The sequence below is a fragment of the Zea mays genome, chromosome 6 (genome assembly GCF_902167145.1).
Source record: "Zea mays cultivar B73 chromosome 6, Zm-B73-REFERENCE-NAM-5.0, whole genome shotgun sequence".
In the NCBI taxonomy this organism is placed as follows: domain Eukaryota; kingdom Viridiplantae; phylum Streptophyta; class Magnoliopsida; order Poales; family Poaceae; genus Zea; species Zea mays.
In genome coordinates, this window is record NC_050101.1 from 81,610,764 (window position 1) to 81,633,389 (window position 22,626).

Here is a 22,626-nt window from a genome sequence, read left to right on the forward strand (position 1 = left end):
GAGGCCCATACGGATAGGATCAGGATTAGGATTAGTGGATAAAGATTAGATTAGATAAGACTGAGTTAGTTACTTGGGATTAGATTAGATAAGATTTAGTTAGTTACTTGGGATTAGATTAGATAAGATTGAGTTAGTTACATGGGATTATATTAGATAAGATTGAGTTAGTTACTTGGGGGCCAAGTCTTCCTATCTATATAAGGATGGATTGTACCTCCTTAAGGGGAAATCAATCAGTGAAGAAGAATTAGTCCCCGACCTCTCTAATACTCTAGTCTCCCCCAAGCCGACTACGCCCGGCTATCTTCCCAGCGCTGTTTATCCCCTTATGAACTAGGACCATTGTAAGCAACGAGACTCGTACTCTCATCGAGAGGATGACACTATGGGTTGGAGCGATTTTCTGTTTATTTTCTCAAACACTACACAATGCCATAGTATCATCATCTCGATGAGAGTAAGAGTCTTGTTGCTTACAATTGGTATCAAAGCCGATTTGGACTCCTGCGTACCTTGGCAAGAAGGCGACGAGAGGGGTCCCAGATCCTCATGATTCCTTGCTCGACCTCCACGCGCGAACCGTTCTCATCCAGCTGTCCCAAGTTGATGATAGAGTTCCTCAACGCAGGGATGTAGTAGACTCCGATGAGTAGCATGTGCTCACCAGACGCTGCGGTGAATACAACTGAGCTGGCGCCCTTGATCTCTACGCTGGAGGCGTCCCCAAACTTGACGGAGCCTCAGACGCTAGAGTCGAGCTCGGTGAAGAACTCCCGTCGGTCGGTCATGTGATGAGTGGCGTCGGTGTCGAGTCACCATCCTTCGATCATGTCGTTGCTGGAGCCGTCGCCGTGGAAAGCGCGTGCTTTCGACTCATCAAGGTGGAGGAGTGTCGCTGCAGTCGGTGCCGCTGGAGGTAGCTCGATGCTTGCGTGTGCTAGGAGCAGAGCTTCCCCCTCCGCCTCCGCCCGTGCGACGTTGGCCTGGCCGCGCCGTGGCTGTCGACATTCCCTGGCCTAGTGGCCAAGCTTGCCACAGTTGTGACAGTCGTTATCTCGTGTCGGCTTCTTGTTGCCGATGGCGCCACCTTGGGCGCCTCCGCAGGCAGCACCCTCAGCTTGTCCTCGTGCCCCGTCCTGGGCGCCTCCGCGCACCTTGCTTGGCTTGCCGCGTTTGCGGCCCCGTGTCAAGGAGGACTCCCCCCTTCTTGTCACCCTGGCAGGCCTCCCACTGCTCCCGAGTGAGATGTAGCTTTCCGCCGATGGTGATAGGCCCAGAGAGGGCTTGTGGTTCGTCGCCGTCGACGACCTTGAGATGACCAATCGCTTCTTCAATTGTCATCGTGGAGAGGTCTAGCAGAGACTCAATTCAGTGAGCGATCTGCTTATACTTCTCGTGGATGCAACGGAAGAGCTTCTCGACGGCTCTCTCCTCATCGTAGGTGTCGTCGCCGAACTGCACCATCTTCTGCAACAGTATTGAGGCGAAGAGCAAAGTCATCAACATCCTCACCTGACTTGAAGGCCAGGTTCTCCCACTCCTTGTGAAGTGCCTGCAGTGTGATCTTGCGGCACGGTCGCTGCCGATGCGGGTCGCAGCGATGGCGTCACATGCTTCCTTGGCAGTCCGCTTCTGGGAAAGCGAAAACTGCATCTCGGACGGGACTGCAGCAATGAGGGCATCTAGCGCCCGTCAAACCTCATAGTAGTCAACGTCGCCGTAACGAACTGCTTCCCACATGTGGCGAACCTGGAGCCATACCCTCATCACTGCGGCCCACTCGACGTAGTTGGTCTTGGTGAGGGTATGCCACCCACCGCCGGGACCGATTTCCCTGACCACGGCCTGGACCCCACGGTGACCATGGTACCGATCCGGGGAGGGAGAGTCGCGCCGCCTTTAGAAGTCGCGATCTCCGTCGACCCGTCCACCGCTACCAGGTGCACCGTCGGCGCGTCCGCGCCCATCTGGGCTACCGCCGCGTGTGTTCTCGCCCGGAGCGACGTTAGCACGTCTGCGCCTATCTAGGTTGCTGCCGCCGCAAGCGCCCCAATGGGGTTGCGCGGCTGCCCATTGAGCCGCCTGCTCTTGCGCTGCCTCCCTTGCCAGCCTAAGTTCGTCGTTGGTGCTGCCATCGCCGGAAATGGAGCTGCCGGCGCTACTGCCGCACAGAGCCTCGAGCTCTGCTGCAGTCGCACGGGCAGCATCTGCCGCCTCCACTGCTTCTACTTCCGCTCTCGCTGCTGCCAGTTCCGCAGCCGCTAGTCGTGCTGCCCTCGCTGCTGTCGCTGCAGCAGCCGCTGCTGCTCGCTCGCGGTCTTGTGTCGCGGCGACCTCAGCCTCCTGCTGGCGCCGCGCACTCGAGCGTAGAGACGTGGTGTGCTAGTGAGGGGTCACTGCGTGTGGAAGAGGCTCTCTCAGATGTAAGGCTGCTCGCCCGAGCAAGAGAGGAAGGAGCCGTTGGAGCTCTTGTTGCCGACTGAGTATAGGGAGAGACGCGGGAAGGAGATGACCAAGAGATGTTTAGGCTACAAGACAACCTGACTCTGATACCAATTGTAAGCAACGGGACTCTTATTCTCATCGAGAGGATGAAACTATGGGTTGGGGCGATTTTCTGTTTATTTTCTCACACTACACGATGTCAGTGTCATCCTCTCGATGAGAGTAAGAGTCCTGTTGCTTACAGCCATAACATCTAGTATCGGATGCCAGGCCATCCTCCCCACCACTTCTGCCACCCAAATCCATTTCTTCCTATTGGTCCATCAATAATGTTGTTCGTTCTCTACTGTTCCAGACGTCCATACCTCCTTCCTATTGGGTCAAGGCCCTCTCCACCGTGACCGGGCTGATCAACATTTGCCAACCAAGACCCTTGCCTTCTCTACGCCGCATCTTGCTTTGCACGGCACTCCACTGGTGTATGACCATCTTCGAGTTTTCGGCTGCAAATGTTATCCCAACCTGTCCACCACAGCCCCCCACAAACTCGCTCCCAGGTCTGCCCTATGTGTCTTCCTTGGCTATTCCCACCATCACAAAGGATATCGCTGCCTTGATCTCTCCTCAAATCGCATCATCATTTCCAGGCATGTCATCTTTGATGAACACAAGCTTTTTCCTGTAGGAACTCTTCCCAGGGATCCTGGAGTGTCAGCAGACACCACGGTGCCGCCTCATGTGTCGACGCTCGCACTGTACGTCCCACTAGGACAACGCGGTCTGACCTCCTCCACGCCATGCGTGGACTCGACGATCTTCGCGCCACGCATGGCCTCGACGACGTCCTCTCCCGCGCCATGTGCGGCAACGTCATCATCACATGTTGCTTCGTCGCTAGGCACCACCATGTGCGGTACTCCGTCGGGATTCCCGTCTCTCCAGGCCCCAGCGCGCGTCATCATCAACGTATACACACGTCGGGAACGTGTGGCGACCGAACCACTCCAACAACAGCACCAACGTTATCCCCTCCACCGTCGCTACCCAAGAGTGCGGTTGATGTCCATACAGTGACCAACTTGCACCCAATGGCGACACGGGCCAAACACGGTCTCATTCCAGCCCTGTTCCATGATGCGCACCTCTCCCCGATGCCCAAGACCTATCGTGGTGGCCTCGCTAACCCGAGTTGGCGCACCGCCATGGAGGAGCATGATGCTCTTCTGGAGAATCATATTTGGGACCTCGTACCTCGACCACCTCATGCCAACGTGGCGACAGGAAAATGGGTCTTCAAGCACAAATTTCATGCAGACGGGACACTGGAGTGGTACAAGACGCGATGGGTTCTTCAAGATTTACCCAACGCTCAGGTGTGGATTTCTCAGAGACATTCAGTCATGTGGTAAAGCCAACTATAGTTCGCACAGTTCTCTCTAGCACTGGCCCGTGCACTAGCTTTATGTGAAGAATGTTTTTCTGCATGGCACTCTATCCAAGACGGTATACTGTGCTCAGTCGTCCGGATTTGAAGACCCCACACATCCAGATTTTGTTTACCGATTGAACAAGTCCCTCTACGGGTTGAAGTAGGCTCCTCGTGCATGGTTCAGTCGGTTTGCCACATACTTGCTCTCCATTGGGTTTGTTGAAGCCAAGTCGGACACTTCACTTTTTGTCTTCCACCGTGGTTCTGACACTACCTATTTGTTGCTATATGTCCATGTTGGGGACTTGTTCTCAGATGCTAAGAGTTAAGAACAAGGCAACATAAAAAGTGTTAAGTGTTAAAGTCCTTCGTCCTTCGAAGCATTATGTCCCCTTCGGGAAATAATGAGTCTGGGACGAAGGTCATAAGAGAAATACCTTCGCAAACATAACAGATAATGACGAGGGACTTATATAAAGCATGAAATATAATATAAGCATCATCGCAGAATCATTTCTATTTTATTAACATGGAAAAATAGAAATGATTTCAAACTACAAATATACCTTCGGTCCTGAGAGAAGGTAGAAAGTACAAGCGTGACGCAAAAGCAAATGCCAAGTCCGCGTGAACAGTACGGGAGTACTGTTCATCTATTTATAGACGCGGGACGCAGCCCACGTAAAATTACATCCATGTCCATTACATTTGTTAACGGCTTATGGAAATCTGTCGAGGCCCCCGAAGTCTTTTCATCTTTAAGTCGGTTCCCCCTTCTGCCATCGCGCCGAAGCTTCCCTGCGCACAGCTTCGGCTACACTCGACCTTCGTCTGGTTCAGGCTTCGTCCTGGCCGTGCTCCATATTCATAATTCTGGATCCGAAAATACCTGTTCACATAATCCACTCGGAAAACATTGTCAAATCATGTTTTTGAGGACCTTCGGAGGACGAAGGCCCCCAACAGTAGCCCCTCGCAATATTAATTTGTAAATAATAAATTCAGATTGCGATATGGACGAAGGCCTTGAGCCGAAGGTCCGAAAAAAACACCTTCCCTTTGCTAGAATAGCAACATCTACTGACAAGCGGGGCCTTTCAATTTTCAACGCCCTAGGCGTATAAATAAGATCACATCGCGAACTGATTTGGTACGCACACTTGCCCTCTGCTTCGGCCCACTAAAATTTTTAGCTCTTGTGCACTAAGATTTGCTGATCTTTTAGCTTTGAAGCTTCGGCTTTTAAAAACAGTTTTTTAGCGCTTCCGAAGATGTCTGAAGCTGCTAAGAAGGCTGCTGCTGAGATGAAGCTGAGTCTTGATGAAGAGAAGAACCTAGGGTTTCTTATAGCGATGTCGAAGTCCAACACAGAAAAGATTACCAAGGAAATTCTGGAGGGGCTGTCTGAAGATACTGGTGACAGTGAAAGTTATGATATGGACAGTAGTGGCAAAGACTCCGAAGATCGCCCCTGGCGACCAAGCCATTCAGTTTATGGTAAATCAACTATCAAAGAGAATCATCTTGTTAATATGAGAGGAAGGTATTTCCGGGATCTGTCCATTGTGAGGGCGGACGAAGGGGAAAAAACTTGTCCACACCCTGAAGAAAATGAAGTTGTGGTGTACCGAAGCTTTTTGAAAGCTGGATTGCGATTCCCCTTGAGCAGCTTCGTCGTGGAGGTGTTGAAAATCTTCGAAGTCTATCTTCATCAACTTACTCCCGAGGCAATTATAAGGCTAAATATCTTCGTGTGGGCCGCGAGGAGCCAAGGTCTGAAGCCTGACGCAAGAAGCTTTTGTAATGTTCATGAATTATTGTATGAAACAAAGCCTTGGGGCAAAGAACAGTACCATAACAACTTTGGCTGCTACAGCTTCGTTTCTCGGTCCGGGGCAAGCTGTCCCGTACCAACCTTTCGGAAGAGATGGCCCGGGGATTGGATGACAGAATGGTTTTATGTGAAGAATGACTTATCAGCACGAGAAGACATCAAAGGTATAATTATGCGTCCTATTTGGCAAAGCTTCGGCCTTCGGAGGCCGAAGGTTGAAATGAACGAAGCCGCCGAAAAGTGCCAAAGAGCCTTCGGCGTTGTCTGTTCTTTTATAGGAACAAGGGACTTAGTACAAGAACATATCGCCTTCAGGGTGTGGCCGCTTGCTGAGAAATGGGAAATGCCACAAGAAACCATAAAAGAGGCCGACGAAGGTGAGCTTGTGAGACTGAAGTACACCTTCAAATTTGGAGATAAATTTATTGAGCCAGATGATGAGTGGTTGAAAAGCATTGACAATTTAAGTGATGAGCTACTCGGGACCTACTCGAAGGCTGAAGATAATGCAATGTCAGCAGCCTTCGGAGGCCGAAAAAAGAAGAGACTGAATCGGGTATTTGATGCCATTGGGTTTGTCTACCCTGATTACTGCTATCCCATTCGAAGGCAGAAGAGAAAAAACACAATCTCTGCAAAAGAAGAAGCTGCAGCTGCTCCTAGTGAGCCAGAACCGAAAAGGAAAAAGATAAAGGTTCTTACGCATCGGCCGCGTTATATTGAACCAGCTTCGGTGCCTGAGTTCACCGGAGAAGCTTCTTCGGCCACCGAAGCTGAACAGCCAACCTTGCTGCCAGAAACTGCAGAGATGGCCGAAGCACCATCCACAGAAAAAATGGAAGAAGCGAAAAAGCCGACTAAGGAAAAAACATTAGAAGTTTTGAGTCCTGCAGTAAATATTGAAACAGCAAAAAACCAAAAGGGGCCATCAGTGACCCCAAAAAGGAAAAGAATGGTAAATGTACTAGACGTCTTGGAGACAATTAAGTCTTCAAGCACAATTCCAAAAAAGAGTGTTGAAGTTGCTGAAGCTTCTACTGAAGCTTCGGCTCAACAAGCTGAAGCTGAAGCTGGGCCTTCAGAGCCCTACAAGGAGCAACCTTTTGAAGCCGAAGCAATAAAAATTCCAGAACCAGTATTAGTTGAAGAAACTGACACCGCCATCCCCGAAGCACCTGTCAGCATGCGCGATTACATGATACGACATGCTTCGGGGAAGAAGCTATCCGAAGAAGAAACTCATGAAGCCATCCATTATGCAAAGGAACTAAAATATCCAAAGGGGGCAGTAATATTCAATGGAACGAATGAAGATGACTTCTTATACTGCCTGCCTGACAACAAAGAGCTATCTGTCTGCCGAGAAATGGCCAGAAGTATTGGTTTCCCGAAGCTTGAATCTGGATTAAGCGCCATGACGAAAGAAGATCTCGCAGACAGTCTTGCGTACAACAGCCTGAAGGTATAGGAATTAGACACTTGAAAAACCCCCTTATTTTTACGCAACTCATTCCCTTTTTTTTTATATGAATTCTTTTTCGTATAGGGCCTGATCCTAAGCAACGCACTAAGAGCCCAAAAGAGCGCCGAAGATGAAAGCTATGAAATTGCGTTTAATAATTTACGCTCCGAAGTTATCAGACTGAGAAACGAAGCTTTGGAAAAAGATAAAATTCTGCTTACACTGGTAGATAAAGTGAAAAAAGACGAAGCTGCTTCAAAGGTCCAGGCCGAAGCTCAAAAACGCGAGATTAAAGATCTTCAGAAACAGGTGGCTAGAGCTAAAGAGGAGCGCGCGCTTGAGGAAACGAAACGAGAACTTAGTGATTTTATGGTCAGCAAATTGGAATCAAAAGTTAAGGAGCTTCGCACATCTCAGGGGAAATGCTATGTCAAATCTGTAGAATGTGTGAATAAAATTAAATCCAGCTTCGCCAGCGTCGGCGCCTTTTCCAGCGAAGAGAATTTCTCTCGAGGCAATCCCGAAGGTCCGCTGGAATGGATTAGCCACGAAGCAGAGGCCTTCGAAGAGATTCTGAACAGTCGTGGCGACATATGCGCTTTTTCGGGCGCCAGAGGAATTGCTTCTGTCTTAGAGAAGAAAGGTTGCGGGCATGTAAAATTTTTAGCTCAATCCGAAGCTACCTTATCTTCCGAAGACGTCAAGGACCCCTCGGCCGAAGCAAGCGTGGTTGGTGGCAAATTTTTTACTGATATCTGGAACGACGGCGGCCGAGGAATGGCGCAAGAGATCATCCAAAGGAGCGAAAAAGGCATTCATGACGCCAGAAAAGTGGCAGAAGCTGCCGAAAGGAGTACAGAGCCCGAAAGGCAATTAGGTGCCAATTAGTCGCTCTTATTGTGTTGTAATTTTTATTCCAAACTTTGCTCAAGGTTTGCAAAAGTAATGAAGAAATGTTCTCTTCCCTCAGAAACTGCTGGATCAAATGTCGACGAAGAAATTAAACAAATGGCCGAAACTATCTTGGACAAGATTGCTGACCAACTTCTAAATGAGGTCGCCGAAGAAGTATTGAGAGAAGATTAGATGCTATTTGGAAAAATCATTTAAAGTGTAATCTATGTAACACTTTGTACATTTGAATGTAATATACAAATCTCCTTTCATTATTGAATTCTTTACGATGCATGAAACATTAAATACATACCATTTTTGAGCCTTTGGCGAAAAAACACCTTCCCTTCTTTTCATGCTTCGTGAAGAAGGCATTCTCCGTTAAAATTATTCTGATGAATCACATCCATGCTTCGTCAAAACATTCTTCGAAGCTATACTCCGAAGCTATACAACTTCGATATTGATCTGATAAAGCCCGCCCATGTTTCGTAAAAATATTCTCCGAAGCTGTATTCCGAAGCTGTACAATTTCGATGTCACTTTCTCAAAGCATCCTTTCGAAGGTTGAGAGTATCTCCTTCTCTTGCCAAATGCAATATGATGTATGATGCTTATGCTATGCAAAATGATGTGATGATGTTATGTTATGCATGTGACATTTGTTCCGGAGATACACATAAAATATATTCGTAAGCTCTGCATTCCCTTGGGAACGTCTTTGGAGCTTCTTCGTCTTTTACTTAGACGGTATCAGCGTTGACTTTTCGCTGTAAGCCTCCCTTAGGAGCTTCTTCGTCTTTTACTTAGACGGTATCAGCGTTGACTTTTCGCTGTAAGCCTCCCTTAGGAGCTTCTTCGCCTTTTACTTAGGCGGTATCAGCGTTGACTTTTCGCTGTAGGCTCTGCATTCCTTTAGGAACGACTTCTGAGCAGAAAACTTACACTGCGCTCCCTTTGGAACGGCTTTTTGTGACTTCATAAACTTACTCTGCGTTCCTTAGAACGACTTTCTGTTACTCCGAAGGATTTTTAATCCGAAGATCCTCCTTGGTAACGGAAAAAGTTTTAGGCTTCAGCAACTTAAGCCTGTGGAGCAAATAGATTTTCCTCGTGGGAAACAACGAAATTATTACATGAAAACTATCAATGTTTTTTGCTTCACAGAAAATAAAACTGAATAGAAAAGACTGCTATCAAAGGTAGGATATGTCAATAAATGTGCTTCGACTCTGGCACAGTGCTGTTGACTGTGCGAGCTTCGGACTGTTCTCTGAAGTCCCTCTGATGTGGAGCATATTGACTCCCTTCTGGCTGTTGACCTTGCTGCAATGGAGGTGGAGGCGGAAGCTGCTGCCAGGAAGCTTGAGGTTGACTTGCCGAAGCTACAGAAGCCGCAGGGTGGTTGTCTATGTATTGTGGGACATAAGGCGGATGAAACGAAGCAGTATGCATAACCTGCTTCGACTGAGCTTGTTGAGATGCAGCTTCGGCTAGTTCCTTTTGCTTCTGGATTGTAACATGGCACGTCCTAGTGGTGTGGCCCTTGCCCTCTCCACAGAATAGGCAAAACAGTCTCCTTGGCTGATCTCCGAATCTTCCGCCGAAGCCCCTGGCGCCTCTGCCTCTTGGAGCTGGTGGCCGAAAGAAAGTTTGTTGTTGCCCCGAAGCCTGTGAGGAGCACTGCGGCCTGTTTTGCTGACTCCCCTTATCATCATTCTGAGTGTTGTGAATGGAACGGACATGCCTCGGGTAGTATCTTCCTCCGAAGCTCCTGGTCATCTCAGAAAATCTGAAGGCCTCGTCCCTTCTTTGGCGAAAGTCATTGTCAGCACGAATGTACTCATCCATCTTTTGGAGCAATTTCTCCAAGGTCTGAGGAGGCTTCCGAGCAAAGTATTGAGCTGCAGGTCCAGGACGGAGCCCCTTGATCATGGCTTCGATAACGATTTCATTGGGCACCGTTGGTGCCTGCGCCCTCAATCGTAAGAACCTTCGGACATACGCCTGAAGGTATTCTTCGTGATCCTGAATACACTGGAAGAGGGCTTGAGCTGTAACCGGCTTCGTTTGAAATCCTTGAAAGCTGGTCAGTAACATATCCTTCAGCTTCTGCCATGAAGTGATTGTTCCTGGCCGAAGGGAGGAATACCAGGTCTGAGCAACATTCCTGACGGCCATGACGAAAGACTTCGCCATGATTGCAGCGTTGCCCCCGTACGAAGACACTGTTGCTTCGTAGCTCATCAAGAATTGCTTCGGGTCGGAGTGGCCGTCAAACATGAGGAGCTGGGGTGGCTTATAGGATGGAGGCCAAGGTGTAGCCTGCAGCTCAGCAGACAGAGGAGAAGCATCATCAAAAACAAAATTTCCCTGATGGAAATTATCATACCAGTCGTCTTCGTTGACGAAGCCCTCCTGATGGAGGTCTTTCTGATGAGGCCTTCTGTTCTGCTCATCGTGAGTGAGATGGCGAACTTCCTCAGAAGCTTCGTCAATTTGCCTTTGCAACTCAGCTAGGCGGGCCATCTTCTCCTTCTTCCTCTGCACTTGTTGATGTAGCATCTCCATCTCTCTGATTTCTTGGTCTAGCTCTTCTTCCTCAAGCGTCGGGCTAACAGCTTTTCTCTTCTGGCTTCTGGCCTCCCGAAGAGAGACGGTCTCCTGGTTGTGGTCCAGCGGTTGTAGTGCTGCAGCCCCAGCCGCTGAAGCTTTCTTCGGCGCCATAGCGAAGGTCTATAGCTTCCGAGGGTGTTCACGAAGACTCGAAGTGGAAGTGAGTTCACCGGAGGTGGGCGCCAATGTTGGGGACTTGTTCTCAGATGCTAAGAGTTAAGAACAAGGCAACATAAAAAGTGTTAAGTGTTAAAGTCCTTCGTCCTTCGAAGCATTATGTCCCCTTCGGGAAATAATGAGTCTGGGACGAAGGTCATAAGAGAAATACCTTCGCAAACATAACAGATAATGACGAGGGACTTATATAAAGCATGAAATATAATATAAGCATCATCGCAGAATCATTTCTATTTTATTAACATGGAAAAATAGAAATGATTTCAAACTACAAATATACCTTCGGTCCTGAGAGAAGGTAGAAAGTACAAGCGTGACGCAAAAGCAAATGCCAAGTCCGCGTGAACAGTACGGGAGTACTGTTCATCTATTTATAGACGCGGGACGCAGCCCACGTAAAATTACATCCATGTCCATTACATTTGTTAACGGCTTATGGAAATCTGTCGAGGCCCCCGAAGTCTTTTCATCTTTAAGTCGGTTCCCCCTTCTGCCATCGCGCCGAAGCTTCCCTGCGCACAGCTTCGGCTACACTCGACCTTCGTCTGGTTCAGGCTTCGTCCTGGCCGTGCTCCATATTCATAATTCTGGATCCGAAAATACCTGTTCACATAATCCACTCGGAAAACATTGTCAAATCATGTTTTTGAGGACCTTCGGAGGACGAAGGCCCCCAACAGTCCACGACATCATCCTCACCGCTTCCTCGTCTGCCCTCCTACACGGCTACACCGGACTATCTCGGCCCTACAGCAGGAGTTCGCCATGAAGGATCTCGGTGCTGTGCATCACTTCATTGATATGCATGTTCAGCCCTGAGGAGATGGCCTTCTTCTCTCTCAGAAGCAGTACATGGTTGAGCTTCTTGATCGCGTAGGGATTTCATATTGCAAGCCTTGTCTGACACCGGTTGACACCAACCCGAAGGTTGCCTCTGCAGATGGTGAACAAGGACCGACGCTTCATACTTCCGCAGTCTTGATGGTGCCTTACAATGGCTGACATTCACCCGACCTGATATTGCCTATGTTGTTCAGCAAGTTTGTCTTCATATGCATGCTCTCCGGGAGCCACACCTTGCTGCCCTCACCGCTGTCGTTGTTGATGCTCGCTCGTGTTCTTGTGCTGCGACGACCTCGGCCTCCTGCTGGCACCGCGCACTCAAAGTGGTCGAGCGTAGGGACATGGTGCTAGTGTGGGGTCGCTGCGTGTGGAAGAGGCTGCCTCAGACGAAAGGCTGCTCGTCCAAGCAGGAGAGGAAGGAACAGTTGGAACTCTTGCTACCGACTGAGTGTGTGGAGAGGCGTGGGAAGGAGATGAGCAAGAGATGTTTAGGCTGCAGGATAGTTTGGCTTTGATACCAATTGTAAGCAACGAGACTCTTACTCTCATCGAGAGGATGACACTACGAGTTAGGGCAATTTTCTGTTTATTTTCTCAAACACTACACAATGTCATACCCATCTAAGGGTTGGGGATACATATTTATAACCCTAGGCACTACACACTACACGGTGAACACGCTGCACTACACTCCCTGCGAGGACAGTCAAAAAGCTCATGTTGTCCTCTAGATGCTAAAGGAGATGTTGTCCTGCAGCACGCTGTCCTCCACAAGACCATGTGTTGTCCTTTGTCCTACAGCACGTTGTCCTCCACAAGACCATGTGTTGTCCTCTAGTCAAAAGAAACTGCAGCAAAGAAAGGTGTTGTCCTGCCTGTTGTCCTCAAAGCAGTCAAAAACTACAGTAAAGACCAACAACAGATGCTCTGTCCTTCCCATAGACCACGAGACTTATTCCAACAGCGACAGCCCAGAGCATGGAGGCCGGGATAGGCTCAGGATTAGGATTAGTGGATAAAGATTAGATTAGATTAGATAAGATTGGGCTAATTACTTGGGATTAGATTAGATAAGATTAAGTTAGTTACTTGGGGGCCAAGTCTTCCTATCTATAAAAGGATGAGTTGTACCTCCTTAAGGGGGAATGAATCAGTGAAGAAGAATTAGTCCCAGACCTCTCTAATACTAGTCTCCCCCAAGCCGACTCCGGCTATCTTCTCGACGTTGTTTATCCCCTTACGAACTAGGAAGATAGCCGGGCGGAATCGGCTTGGGGGAGACTAGAGTATTAGAGAGGTCTGGGACTAATTCTTCTTCATTGATTGATTCCCCCTTAAGGAGGTACGACCCATCCTTATATAGATAGGAAGACTTGGCCCCCAAGTAACTAACTCAGGCCCTGTTTGAAACCTCTAAAACCGATAGTTAGCTACTAAAAATTAGTTGTTTGGTTCCAAACACCATCAGCTAATACCACAGCTAACTGTTAGCTACCTCAGCTAACAATTAGTTCATTAGCTGGCTCAACCCAGCTAATAATTTATTAGCTGGCTAACTATTAGCTCTAGGGGTTGCAAACAGGGCCTCAATCTTATCTAATCTAATCTAATTCCAAGTAACTAACTCGATTTATCTAATCTAATCCCAAATAATTAACTCAATATTATCTAATATAATCTCAAGTAACTAACTCAATCTTATCTAATCTAATCTTTATCCACTAATCCTAATCCTGAGCCTATCCCTATGGGCCTCCATGCTCTGGGGTGCCGCCCCATGACAGTTCCCCGTGAGGGTCTCAGCTAACTAGTGTGGTCATCTTTAAAGCAAACATAAAATAATTTGTAGATAGCATTTCTACTCGATTTACTATACATGCCTATCATTGAGAGACACAGTGATATGGGGCTTCTAGTTCTACTCAAAAGTGAGATGATATATTAATAGTTAGTGTCCATAATAACTGACAGCACTACTGAAACAAAAGCAGAATGTAGATGATCTTACCTTCTTGATCCCTTCATGTATCCAACAGCCCAGACTCTCTCAAGGCCATAGTTTAGTGTGTTCTCAAGTCTACAAAAATAGTTCAAAGTATAAAACAAAGAACACCTTAGGATTATGAAATTATAAAGAGTAACACAAGCAGCACTCGGACTCAACCAGTATAGGATATATTCCAGATTATCATAGAGGCAAGAATAATTTAACTCGGCCAACCTGGAAGGAACTAGGTGGCCATTGTAAATAAGGAATAGGCACCCAGATTCAAGTTCAAGAGGACTCAAACTTGGGTCTGGGTGGTGGGAGTGCATGTAACACCTCCCAGCAACTGAGCCAGGCTCCATTGCTAAGACTGATTCAAAAAACAAGTAGTACTTGTAATTTTGAAAAGCAAAATAGTTAAACTGACCGCTGTCATTTTGTTTCACACCCTGCACGATTTCAGGCTCAACATCTCTAGTTGAATTTTCAAGATTATTCAAAACATGGTGCACTTTCATCGATTCGAGACGGTCTTATTGAGTACTTTTTGCAGAAGGCACATTTTCCTACTCTTGTCAACTTTGAACCATAAGAGCAGAAAGTTAAATACCAATGTCATGTCCATAGGCATTTGCATTAAAATTAGTTGTGCTCAATTGCACAATAAACAAGATAGTTGCTTTTGCTTAGCATTCGGTTTATGAGGTAGTCGGTAGATCTGTGTTTCATGATAGAGAATTGATAAATGGCCAAATTGTAACGATGAAAACTGACAGACTTCTACTTACATAAACAAGCAAACATAGAGATAAACAAAAAAAAAGCATGTTACCTGTAAGTTGTTGAATGCCATATACGAACTGTACCATCTTCGGATCCAGTAATGATTATAGGGAGCTCAGGATGGAAACAAACAGCAGAAATGTTATGTGTATGCCCTTCAAGTGTCTGAACACAGCTTTTCGTCTGGTAATCCCAGACCTACTTTGCCATAAAACGCACCATCATAATACTGCATAGAGCAACAAAAAATTCAGAACATACACCTCAGTACAAAAATGTACCTTTGCAGTGGAGTCATCAGAACCAGTAATCAAATAGGGCCTGTCACCACCAGTGAAGTAGTCAACACAATTGACACCCTTTTGATGTCCATCAAGTGTGAAGTTTGGATCTGGAGAACCTAAACTCCATATCTACAATTTCAGAGTGAGAAGTATGAATGAACAAGATCACATCTTGACTCAGTCGCAACTAACATCTTGCTCCATAATATTGTCAAGGCGCACCTTTGTAGTGCGATCAAGAGATGCACTTGCAAAAGTGTTAATATCCTTTGGGTTGAAAGTAACCTGCATCACATAGTGTGAATGTCCCTCAAAAATTTGAGTGCACATCCACCCTTTATCCCAGTCCCACAGTTTTATTAACATGTCATCAGATGATGACAGCACATATGGTAGAGTTGGATGGACTGCAACACATCTAATGTAATCAGTATGAGCCTCAAAAACTTTGACTTTGTCCATGGTATTGTAGTTGTAGACACGAATGAACATGTCGTCTGCACCAGCTACAACCCATTGTTTCCTTGAAATAAATTTTGCCGACCTCACTGAAAATAAGTTCAAAATATACATTAGCATCATCCTGATCGCCAAAAGTTCTCTCTCCGCGTGAACTAAGTGCTTTGGGTACCTGGCAGTTCTGAAACTTCAAATGATTTCACCATTGCCTGAAAAGGTATATACAAAAACAAACATGTCAATGAATAAAATTCTCAGAATCTAACTTTGTTTTTTATGCAACAACAAATATACACTTGTTATATTGCATTTAGGGATGAAAGTGGGTATCCAAATTGTTAGGACAAATTTAATATTTTGAAATAGATATGTATGAAATTTGATGCTAATCTTTTCTCATGTTGTCAAGCACAATATTACAAATAAGAATAAAATTTTGCATAGATTGTTTTATACTCCCTCCTTTTTTTGTTTGACATTTTGTAGTTCAATCTTGCACTATTTGGTGTCAAATAAAAAGGGATGGAGGTAGTACATTATTTGCTCCCTGCGACAAAAAAAGGTGAAACAATATCCGTATCCGTATCTGAATTGTATCCGAATTTTATATCTACCATTTGAGAAGATATATGATAAATTTGAGGTTTACCTTTTATGAATCTTTACAAGCTCAATACTAAAAACAAGAATATGAATTTGCATAGAAGATTCTATATCCTATTTATTCACAACCAAAGAAAAAAGGCCAAAAATAATATCCAGGTAAGTACCCGTTTTCATCCCTATTGCATTGGCAAATCATATCCATTATGTCAGATACATAGATCTATTAAGGCCCAAGCCTACTGCCTATATATATTACCTATAGTCCTTATGGACTAATTATCAATCTCGAGGTTAGTAACATGGTAACAAAGCAGGTTACGAAACCCTAATTTTTTAGCCGTCGTCGCGGCTGTTCCCCACCCTAGCCGTCGTCGCGGCTGTCCCCCGCCCTAGACGCCGTCGCGGATCTCCCCCATCCTAGCCGCCGTCGCGGACCGCTGTTGTCATGTTGTCTTCTGTGCGCGGGCCGCGCCTCAGCCGCCGTCGCGGACCGCCGTTGTCGCGCCGTCTTCATCTGAGTGCGGGCACCGCCGCCATCCGCTTCATCTGTGTGCGGGCCGCACCGCCGTCCGCCGTCTTCCGTGCGCTGGCCGCGCCCTAGCCACCTTGCCGTGTCGTCTTCATCCGTGTGCGGGCCGTCTTCGTCGGCTTCCCCTCGCGCGCCTGTCGTCTTCGTCCGCCAGGTTGCGCCCTCTGCACGCGGTCCCTGCCGCCGCGCGGCGCGAGCTGCCGTCGCGGCCTGCGGAGCTGCTGCGCCCCGCTGTCAGCGCGCAGCACCGGGTGTCTGCTCTTCTATGTCGCACGCAGCCCCGATCAGATCTGCTGGTGTCTGCCAACGTCGCACGCAGCATTGTTCATCCGTTGCTCCCGCTCGGGATTTTGGTACCTTTCAGCCAGTCTGTTTCAGATCTGTTATTCTTCAGTGTTTTATTACTCTGCAATATGTCGGCCAACGCTATTGTTGTCAACATTGTGCTTGATGGGCAGAATTACCCAGAATGGGCTTTTTGTGTCCAGACTGCATTAAGAGGTCATTGTTTACTATTTCATTTGACTGAAGATTCTCCAGTTTTAGCAGCTGATAGAAGCAATGCTGCTGCAGTCAAGACTTGGCAGATCAATGATGGCAAGGTAATGGCTGCAATGGTCAACAACACTAAACCAACTATGATTATGAGTCTGTCCAAATTTACCACTGCTAAGGCTATCTGGTCACATCTGAAGGATCGGTTTGTTCAAGATAGCGGTGCTCATTTACATACCCTTATGTAGCAGACTCATATGATTGAGCAACATGATATGTCCATTGATGAATATTATTCCGTCTTTGATCGTCTTATGAGTGCATTGACCTCCATGGTGCCCGCTTGTACAGTTGTGCCTTGTCCAGCCCATAAGTTCATTGAGAAGTTCTTTACCTACAAATTTGTTATGGGAGTTCGACCTGAATTTGATTCCCTTCGTGTAAGGCTGCTTCACAGTTCGGATACTCTCACCATGGCTCAGGCATTGTCCGAATTGCTTGCTGAAGAGACTCGTCTGAAGTCTATGTCTTCTATTAATGGTGTGAGTTCTCACAGTGTGTTGGTTGCTGCTCAGAGGTCTAGGAACACCTCCTTTCAGCCTTGTGAACACTGCAAAAAGACCACTCATCGGTCTAAGAACTGCTTTGCTAAGTTTCCAGAGAAGTTGGTTGACTTCCATGTCTGTCGTGCTACTCGTGGTCGTGGTATAGGATCTCCTAAAGGCTCAGTTGCAGTTGTTGCTACTTCTTCTGCTGGTGCTTTATCATCATCTTGGGTTCTTGATTCTGGCGCTTCATTTCATGTGACATCCGATCAATCACATCTGGCATCTACTACACCTGTCACTGAGGGTACTTCTGTTCAGACAGCTGATGGTACATTATGTCATGTCACCCACAAGGATTCTCTTTCCGATTCTAATTTTACTGTTCCAAATATATTTTTTGTTACTGAGTTATCCATGGATCTATCAGTTGGTCAAATTACTGATCACAATAGTTTTGTTGGATTTGATGACTTATCTTGTTTTGTACAGGATCGTCACACAGGGGATATGATTGGGACTGGCCATCGTCGTAAATCTTCGCCTCGCGTCTACATCTTGGATACCTTGCCTCTTCCTTCCTACCATACCTCTACACCTCATGTGCTTGCTGCTTCGGGTTCCACGACGTCGTTTGCTCAGTGGCATCATCGTCTAGGTCACTTATGTGATCTCGTCTGTCCACCCTAATAAAGTCAGGATGTTTAGGCCCTACACATGTTGAGTCTAGTTTTCATTGTAAAGGTTGTCATCTTGGAAAACAAATACAACTTCCATATTTTACTAGTGATTCTCATTCTGCTAAACATTTTGATCTAATGCACTCTGATGTTTGGGGTCCAGCTCCGTTTGTTTCAAAAGGTGGTCATAAATATTATGTCATTTTTATTGATGATCATTCTCGTTATACTTGGATTTACTTCATGAAACGCCGCTCGGAATTGCCTTCTATTTATAAGTCCTTCACTCGCATGGTTCACACCCAGTTTTCTACTACAATTAAATATTTTGTTCCGATTCTGGTGGTGAATTTTTATCTGACAATTTCCGCTAGCTATTGATCTTAGAGGGTACTCTAGCTCAGCTTTCCTGTCCTGGTGCTCATGCCCAAAATGGTGTTGTTGAACGCAAACACCGTCATATTATTGAGTGCTCGTACTATTTTGATATCTTCTTGTGTTCCATCACACTTTTGGAGTGAAGCTGTTTCCACTGCTGTGTATCTCATTAATAGACAACCATCATCTAAACTTTCTGGCAAATCCCCAGGTGAAGTTCTTTTTGGGACTCCCCCACGATATGATCATCTTCGTGTGTTTGGATGTATATGTTATGTCTAGTTACCACCACGTGAGCGGACCAAATTGACTGCTCAATCTGTAGAATGTGTATTCCTTGGATATAGTCCTGAACACAAAGGCTATCGTTGTTATGATCCTTCGACTCGTCGTATTCGAATTTCTAGATATGTGAGTTTCAATGAAAATCGCCCCTTCTTTCACAACCAGTCTACTCACTCATATTATCCCACAGAATCTACTTCTTCCATGTGTCTTCCTTCCATTCCTGCATCTGCACCATCATCTTCTACATCCACATCTGATGTTCTCATTCCAATAACACCACCTTCCACCTCCACGTCATCTTCTTCTTACTCTTTCAAACCACATGTCATCCAAACCTACATTCGTCGTTCCCGCTCTATTTCTACGGTTGGTCCGGATACTGATCCTGTACCTGATTCTTGTACTAACAATAATGAGTCTAATGATGTTTTTAATCAGGGATACCGTCTTCGTGACCGTGGTACCATTGAACCTCCAGATCGCTATTGTTTTCCACAGGCTGGTGTGCCAATTGTTGAACCCACTACATATTAGGAAGCTTCTGGGATTCTTGAGTGGCAGCTAGCTATGATTGATGAATTGGCTGCTCTTGAACGCACTGGTACATGGGATATTGTTCCTTTACCCTCGCATGTTGTTCCTATCACATGTAAATGGGTCTTCAAAGTTAAGACAAAATCAGATGGTTCCATTGAGAGGTATAAAGCTCGTCTTGTGGCTCGTGGCTTTCAACAGACTCAAGGACTTGATTATGATGAGACTTTTGCACCTGTTGCGCATATGACTATTGTTCGAACTTTGATTGCAGTTGCAGCCTCATCTTCTTGGACTATCTCCCAGATGGATGTCAAAAATGCTTTTCTCAATGGCGATCTACAAGAAGTTTATATGCATCCTCCTCCAGGGGTTGATACTCCCTCAGGGCATGTTTGTCGTCTCCGTCGCGCATTGTATGGGCTGAAACAAGCTCCTCGTGCTTGGTTTGAGCGATTCATCTCTGTCATCACAGTTGCTGGTCTTTCTTCTAGTGAACATGATCCTGCATTGTTTGTTCATGTCTCTCCAAAAGGCCGCACTATACTTCTATTATATGTGGATGATATACTGATTATAGGTGACAACTCAGAACATATTTCTCATGTCAAGCAGCATCTTAGTAAGGAATTTCAGATGTCTGATTTGGGACCGCTTAGCTATTTCTTGGGCATTGAAGTTCAGCAGACTCAAAAAGCCTTTTATCTGTCTCAGTCCAAATATATACAAGATCTTCTTGATCGCTCTGGACTTACTGATACACGCATTGTTGCAACACCGATGGATATTCATTTAAAACTTCGTCCGAAGGATGGGACACCACTAGCAGACCCAACTCGGCATCATCATATTATGGGTAGTCTTGTTTATCTCACCATCACCAGACCTGATATTGCTCATGTTGTTCATATGTTGAGCCAATTTGTATCAACACCTACTTCAGTTCATTATAGTCATTTGCTTCGTGTGCTTCGATATTTACGCGGGACAAGATCCAGATGTTTACTCTATGCTTCTGATAGCCCACTTCAGCTTCATGTGTATTCCGATGCCACTTGGGCAAGTGATCCTGTTGACCGTTGTTCTACTACAGGTTACTGTATTCTCCTTGGATCATCTCCGATTGCATGGAAATCCAAGAAGCAAGCGGCCATATCTCATTCTAGTGCTGAAGCCGAACTTCGGGCACTTGCTACTACCACTGCTGAAATTATTTGGTTGCGCTGGCTCTTGGTTGATCTTGGTGTCTCTTGTGACACTTCTACACCTCTGTTATGTGATGACTTGAGTGCTATACAGATTGCTCATGATCCAGTGAAGCATGAACTTACTAAACACATAGATGTTGATGCATCTTTTACTCGATCCCATTGTCAGCAGGAGACTATTGATCTTCAATATGTGCCCTCAGAATCTCAATTGGCAGATTTCTTCACCAAAACACAAACAAGAGTACAACATCAGTTTCACTTGATCAAACTCAAAGCTTCAGATCCTCCATTTCCACCTTGAGTTTGAGGAGGGGTGTTAAGGCCCATTAGGCCCAGGCCTACTGCCTATATATATTACCAATAGTCCTTAGGGACTAATTATCAATTATCAATCCCAAGGTTAGTAACAAGATCCACTAGCTGGATCCTAATTTCCCAGGAATGAGACAATATTTCTTATGTCATACTCATAAATTTCACAAATCATTTTGATTTCTTATCGTACCTAAGGTAAATCCCCCGTTTTGTACTCAAGCATACAGATCTTGCAGAACTGCAGGTGCATATGTGATATGTAATAGCTCGACAATGCAGCTCAGACACATATTGGTTCAGCCCACAACCATGAACATGAAGATTAGTGACAGAAACGAAACAGAAATGGGTCATATTATACAACAATTTAAAAGGTCATTAGGTTAACACCTTAGCTCACAGAAATGCAGAGTGGCTAAAAAAGGGAGAACATAATCATTAAGTGTCACGCAGTGGTAAACGAAAATGAACTATCAACGGTAACCCAGGATCAAAAATTCAATGTAGATTGTAGATGTGTAATAATGTGTCCGAAAGATCAAGTGCTGTTTGTAGCCATAATGCTATATATACTTGAACAACATATAGTGAAAGAAATAAGAAAGGTGGCCATAAAGTTATTAAAGCTCATAACTGAAACTTAGATGTGCAAAGTTCTACAGCATGTCAGCACCTTATATAGGCAACACCATAGATCATAGCAACAGCAAAGATGATCTGGAGTAAAGGATCCAGCATTAAGGGAGTAAACCCTAATGTTATGTTTGGTTCATATCTTATTTACTAACATTGGTATGAACTCATGCACATGGCGTTTCCAAAAACCTGTTCGGGCCCTAACGGCCTTACCTGTGCTTGATAATCCCAGATGCAGACACTCCCCGAGTACAGACTCGACAGGATCCTGCACAATGCAATCCACATATAATCAACAAGCACACCAAAACAGTAAGCACAAGCAGCAGAAATGGCTGGAAATTCAGTGAACGACCCATAACAGGATCGGAACTTACCATGGCTCCGTGGGGTGCAAATCCACCGACTTGACCCTCTCCGACCGTTGAGCGAACTTCCGCTAATCACCACCAAAGAAACAAAATCAAACTAAAATCAGAGCAAAATCAAAGCGATAAGAACAGTAGTAGAAGGACAACTTGGAAACCGAGATCCAGTGAGGACGGGCAGGCGCACCTTGATCTCCAACCTGAGCGGCTGCAGGGAACACGAGCGGAGAACAACATCGGTCAGATCTCTGAGCAAACGTCATGAACCGGGCTCGAGAAAAACCGGCCAATGGGTTGGAAATTCGGGAGCGAGCGGGTTCAGATCCACGTACCATGGTGGTGGTGGTGGTGGCGGCGGCGAGGACGGCGCGAGGTGGAGCCGGCGACTGCGCTAAACCCTAGAGATCCCCCAGCGACGATGGAGTGGTGGGGCGCGGCGAAGAGGGAGCGAATCCGACGCGAACCCGGTGGCGCAGGCGCGGAGCCAGGACCGGCGAGCGACAGTGAGGGAGAAAACGGAAAAGGGAGGTTTTGTGTCTAACTTAATTGCTTTTTTTATTTGATCCAAATGACCACATGGAAATTAACGCTTAGATCTTGTTTGGGATGTTCCTCAAAACTACGGATTATAATATCATAATTTATTATATGCAATGGCATGGTATATAATCAGTCCAATCCAATCCATATTTAGAGACAATATTTGGGTTATAGTGTAGAAGAACAGAAGACTATAGTTGCATGTAAGAAAAAAACTTTAGTCTAGACAAAAAAATTTGACCCTAAAAAAATATCGTGGTATTGACAAAACCATGGTTTAGAATA

At 46.0% G+C, this 22,626-nt stretch overlaps 1 protein-coding gene across 3 annotated transcripts in view; it reads right to left on the reverse strand.

The window, feature by feature from the left end:
* The window catches only part of LOC100216577 (uncharacterized), a 28,848-nt gene extending 6,439 nt beyond the window's left edge, over positions 1-22,409 (reverse strand). Inside the window, exons 1-9 of one of the 3 annotated variants that reach the window (XM_035959392.1) lie at positions 22,134-22,409; positions 21,989-22,009; positions 21,811-21,872; positions 21,647-21,701; positions 15,389-15,425; positions 14,980-15,305; positions 14,755-14,886; positions 14,523-14,671; positions 13,712-13,780 (exon numbers count right to left, since the gene is read on the reverse strand). In XM_035959392.1, the coding sequence (XP_035815285.1) occupies positions 13,712-13,780; positions 14,523-14,671; positions 14,755-14,886; positions 14,980-15,305; positions 15,389-15,425; positions 21,647-21,701; positions 21,811-21,872; positions 21,989-22,009; positions 22,134-22,136 (854 nt within the window). In that variant the 5' untranslated portion in view covers positions 22,137-22,409. Of the gene's footprint in view, positions 1-13,711; positions 13,781-14,522; positions 14,672-14,754; positions 14,887-14,979; positions 15,306-15,388; positions 15,426-20,987; positions 21,702-21,810; positions 21,873-21,988; positions 22,010-22,133 lie in introns of all 3 variants that reach the window. The other 2 variants (XM_035959393.1, NM_001362443.1) reach the window with 2 other exon arrangements.
* Positions 22,410-22,626: the final 217 nt, after the last annotated feature.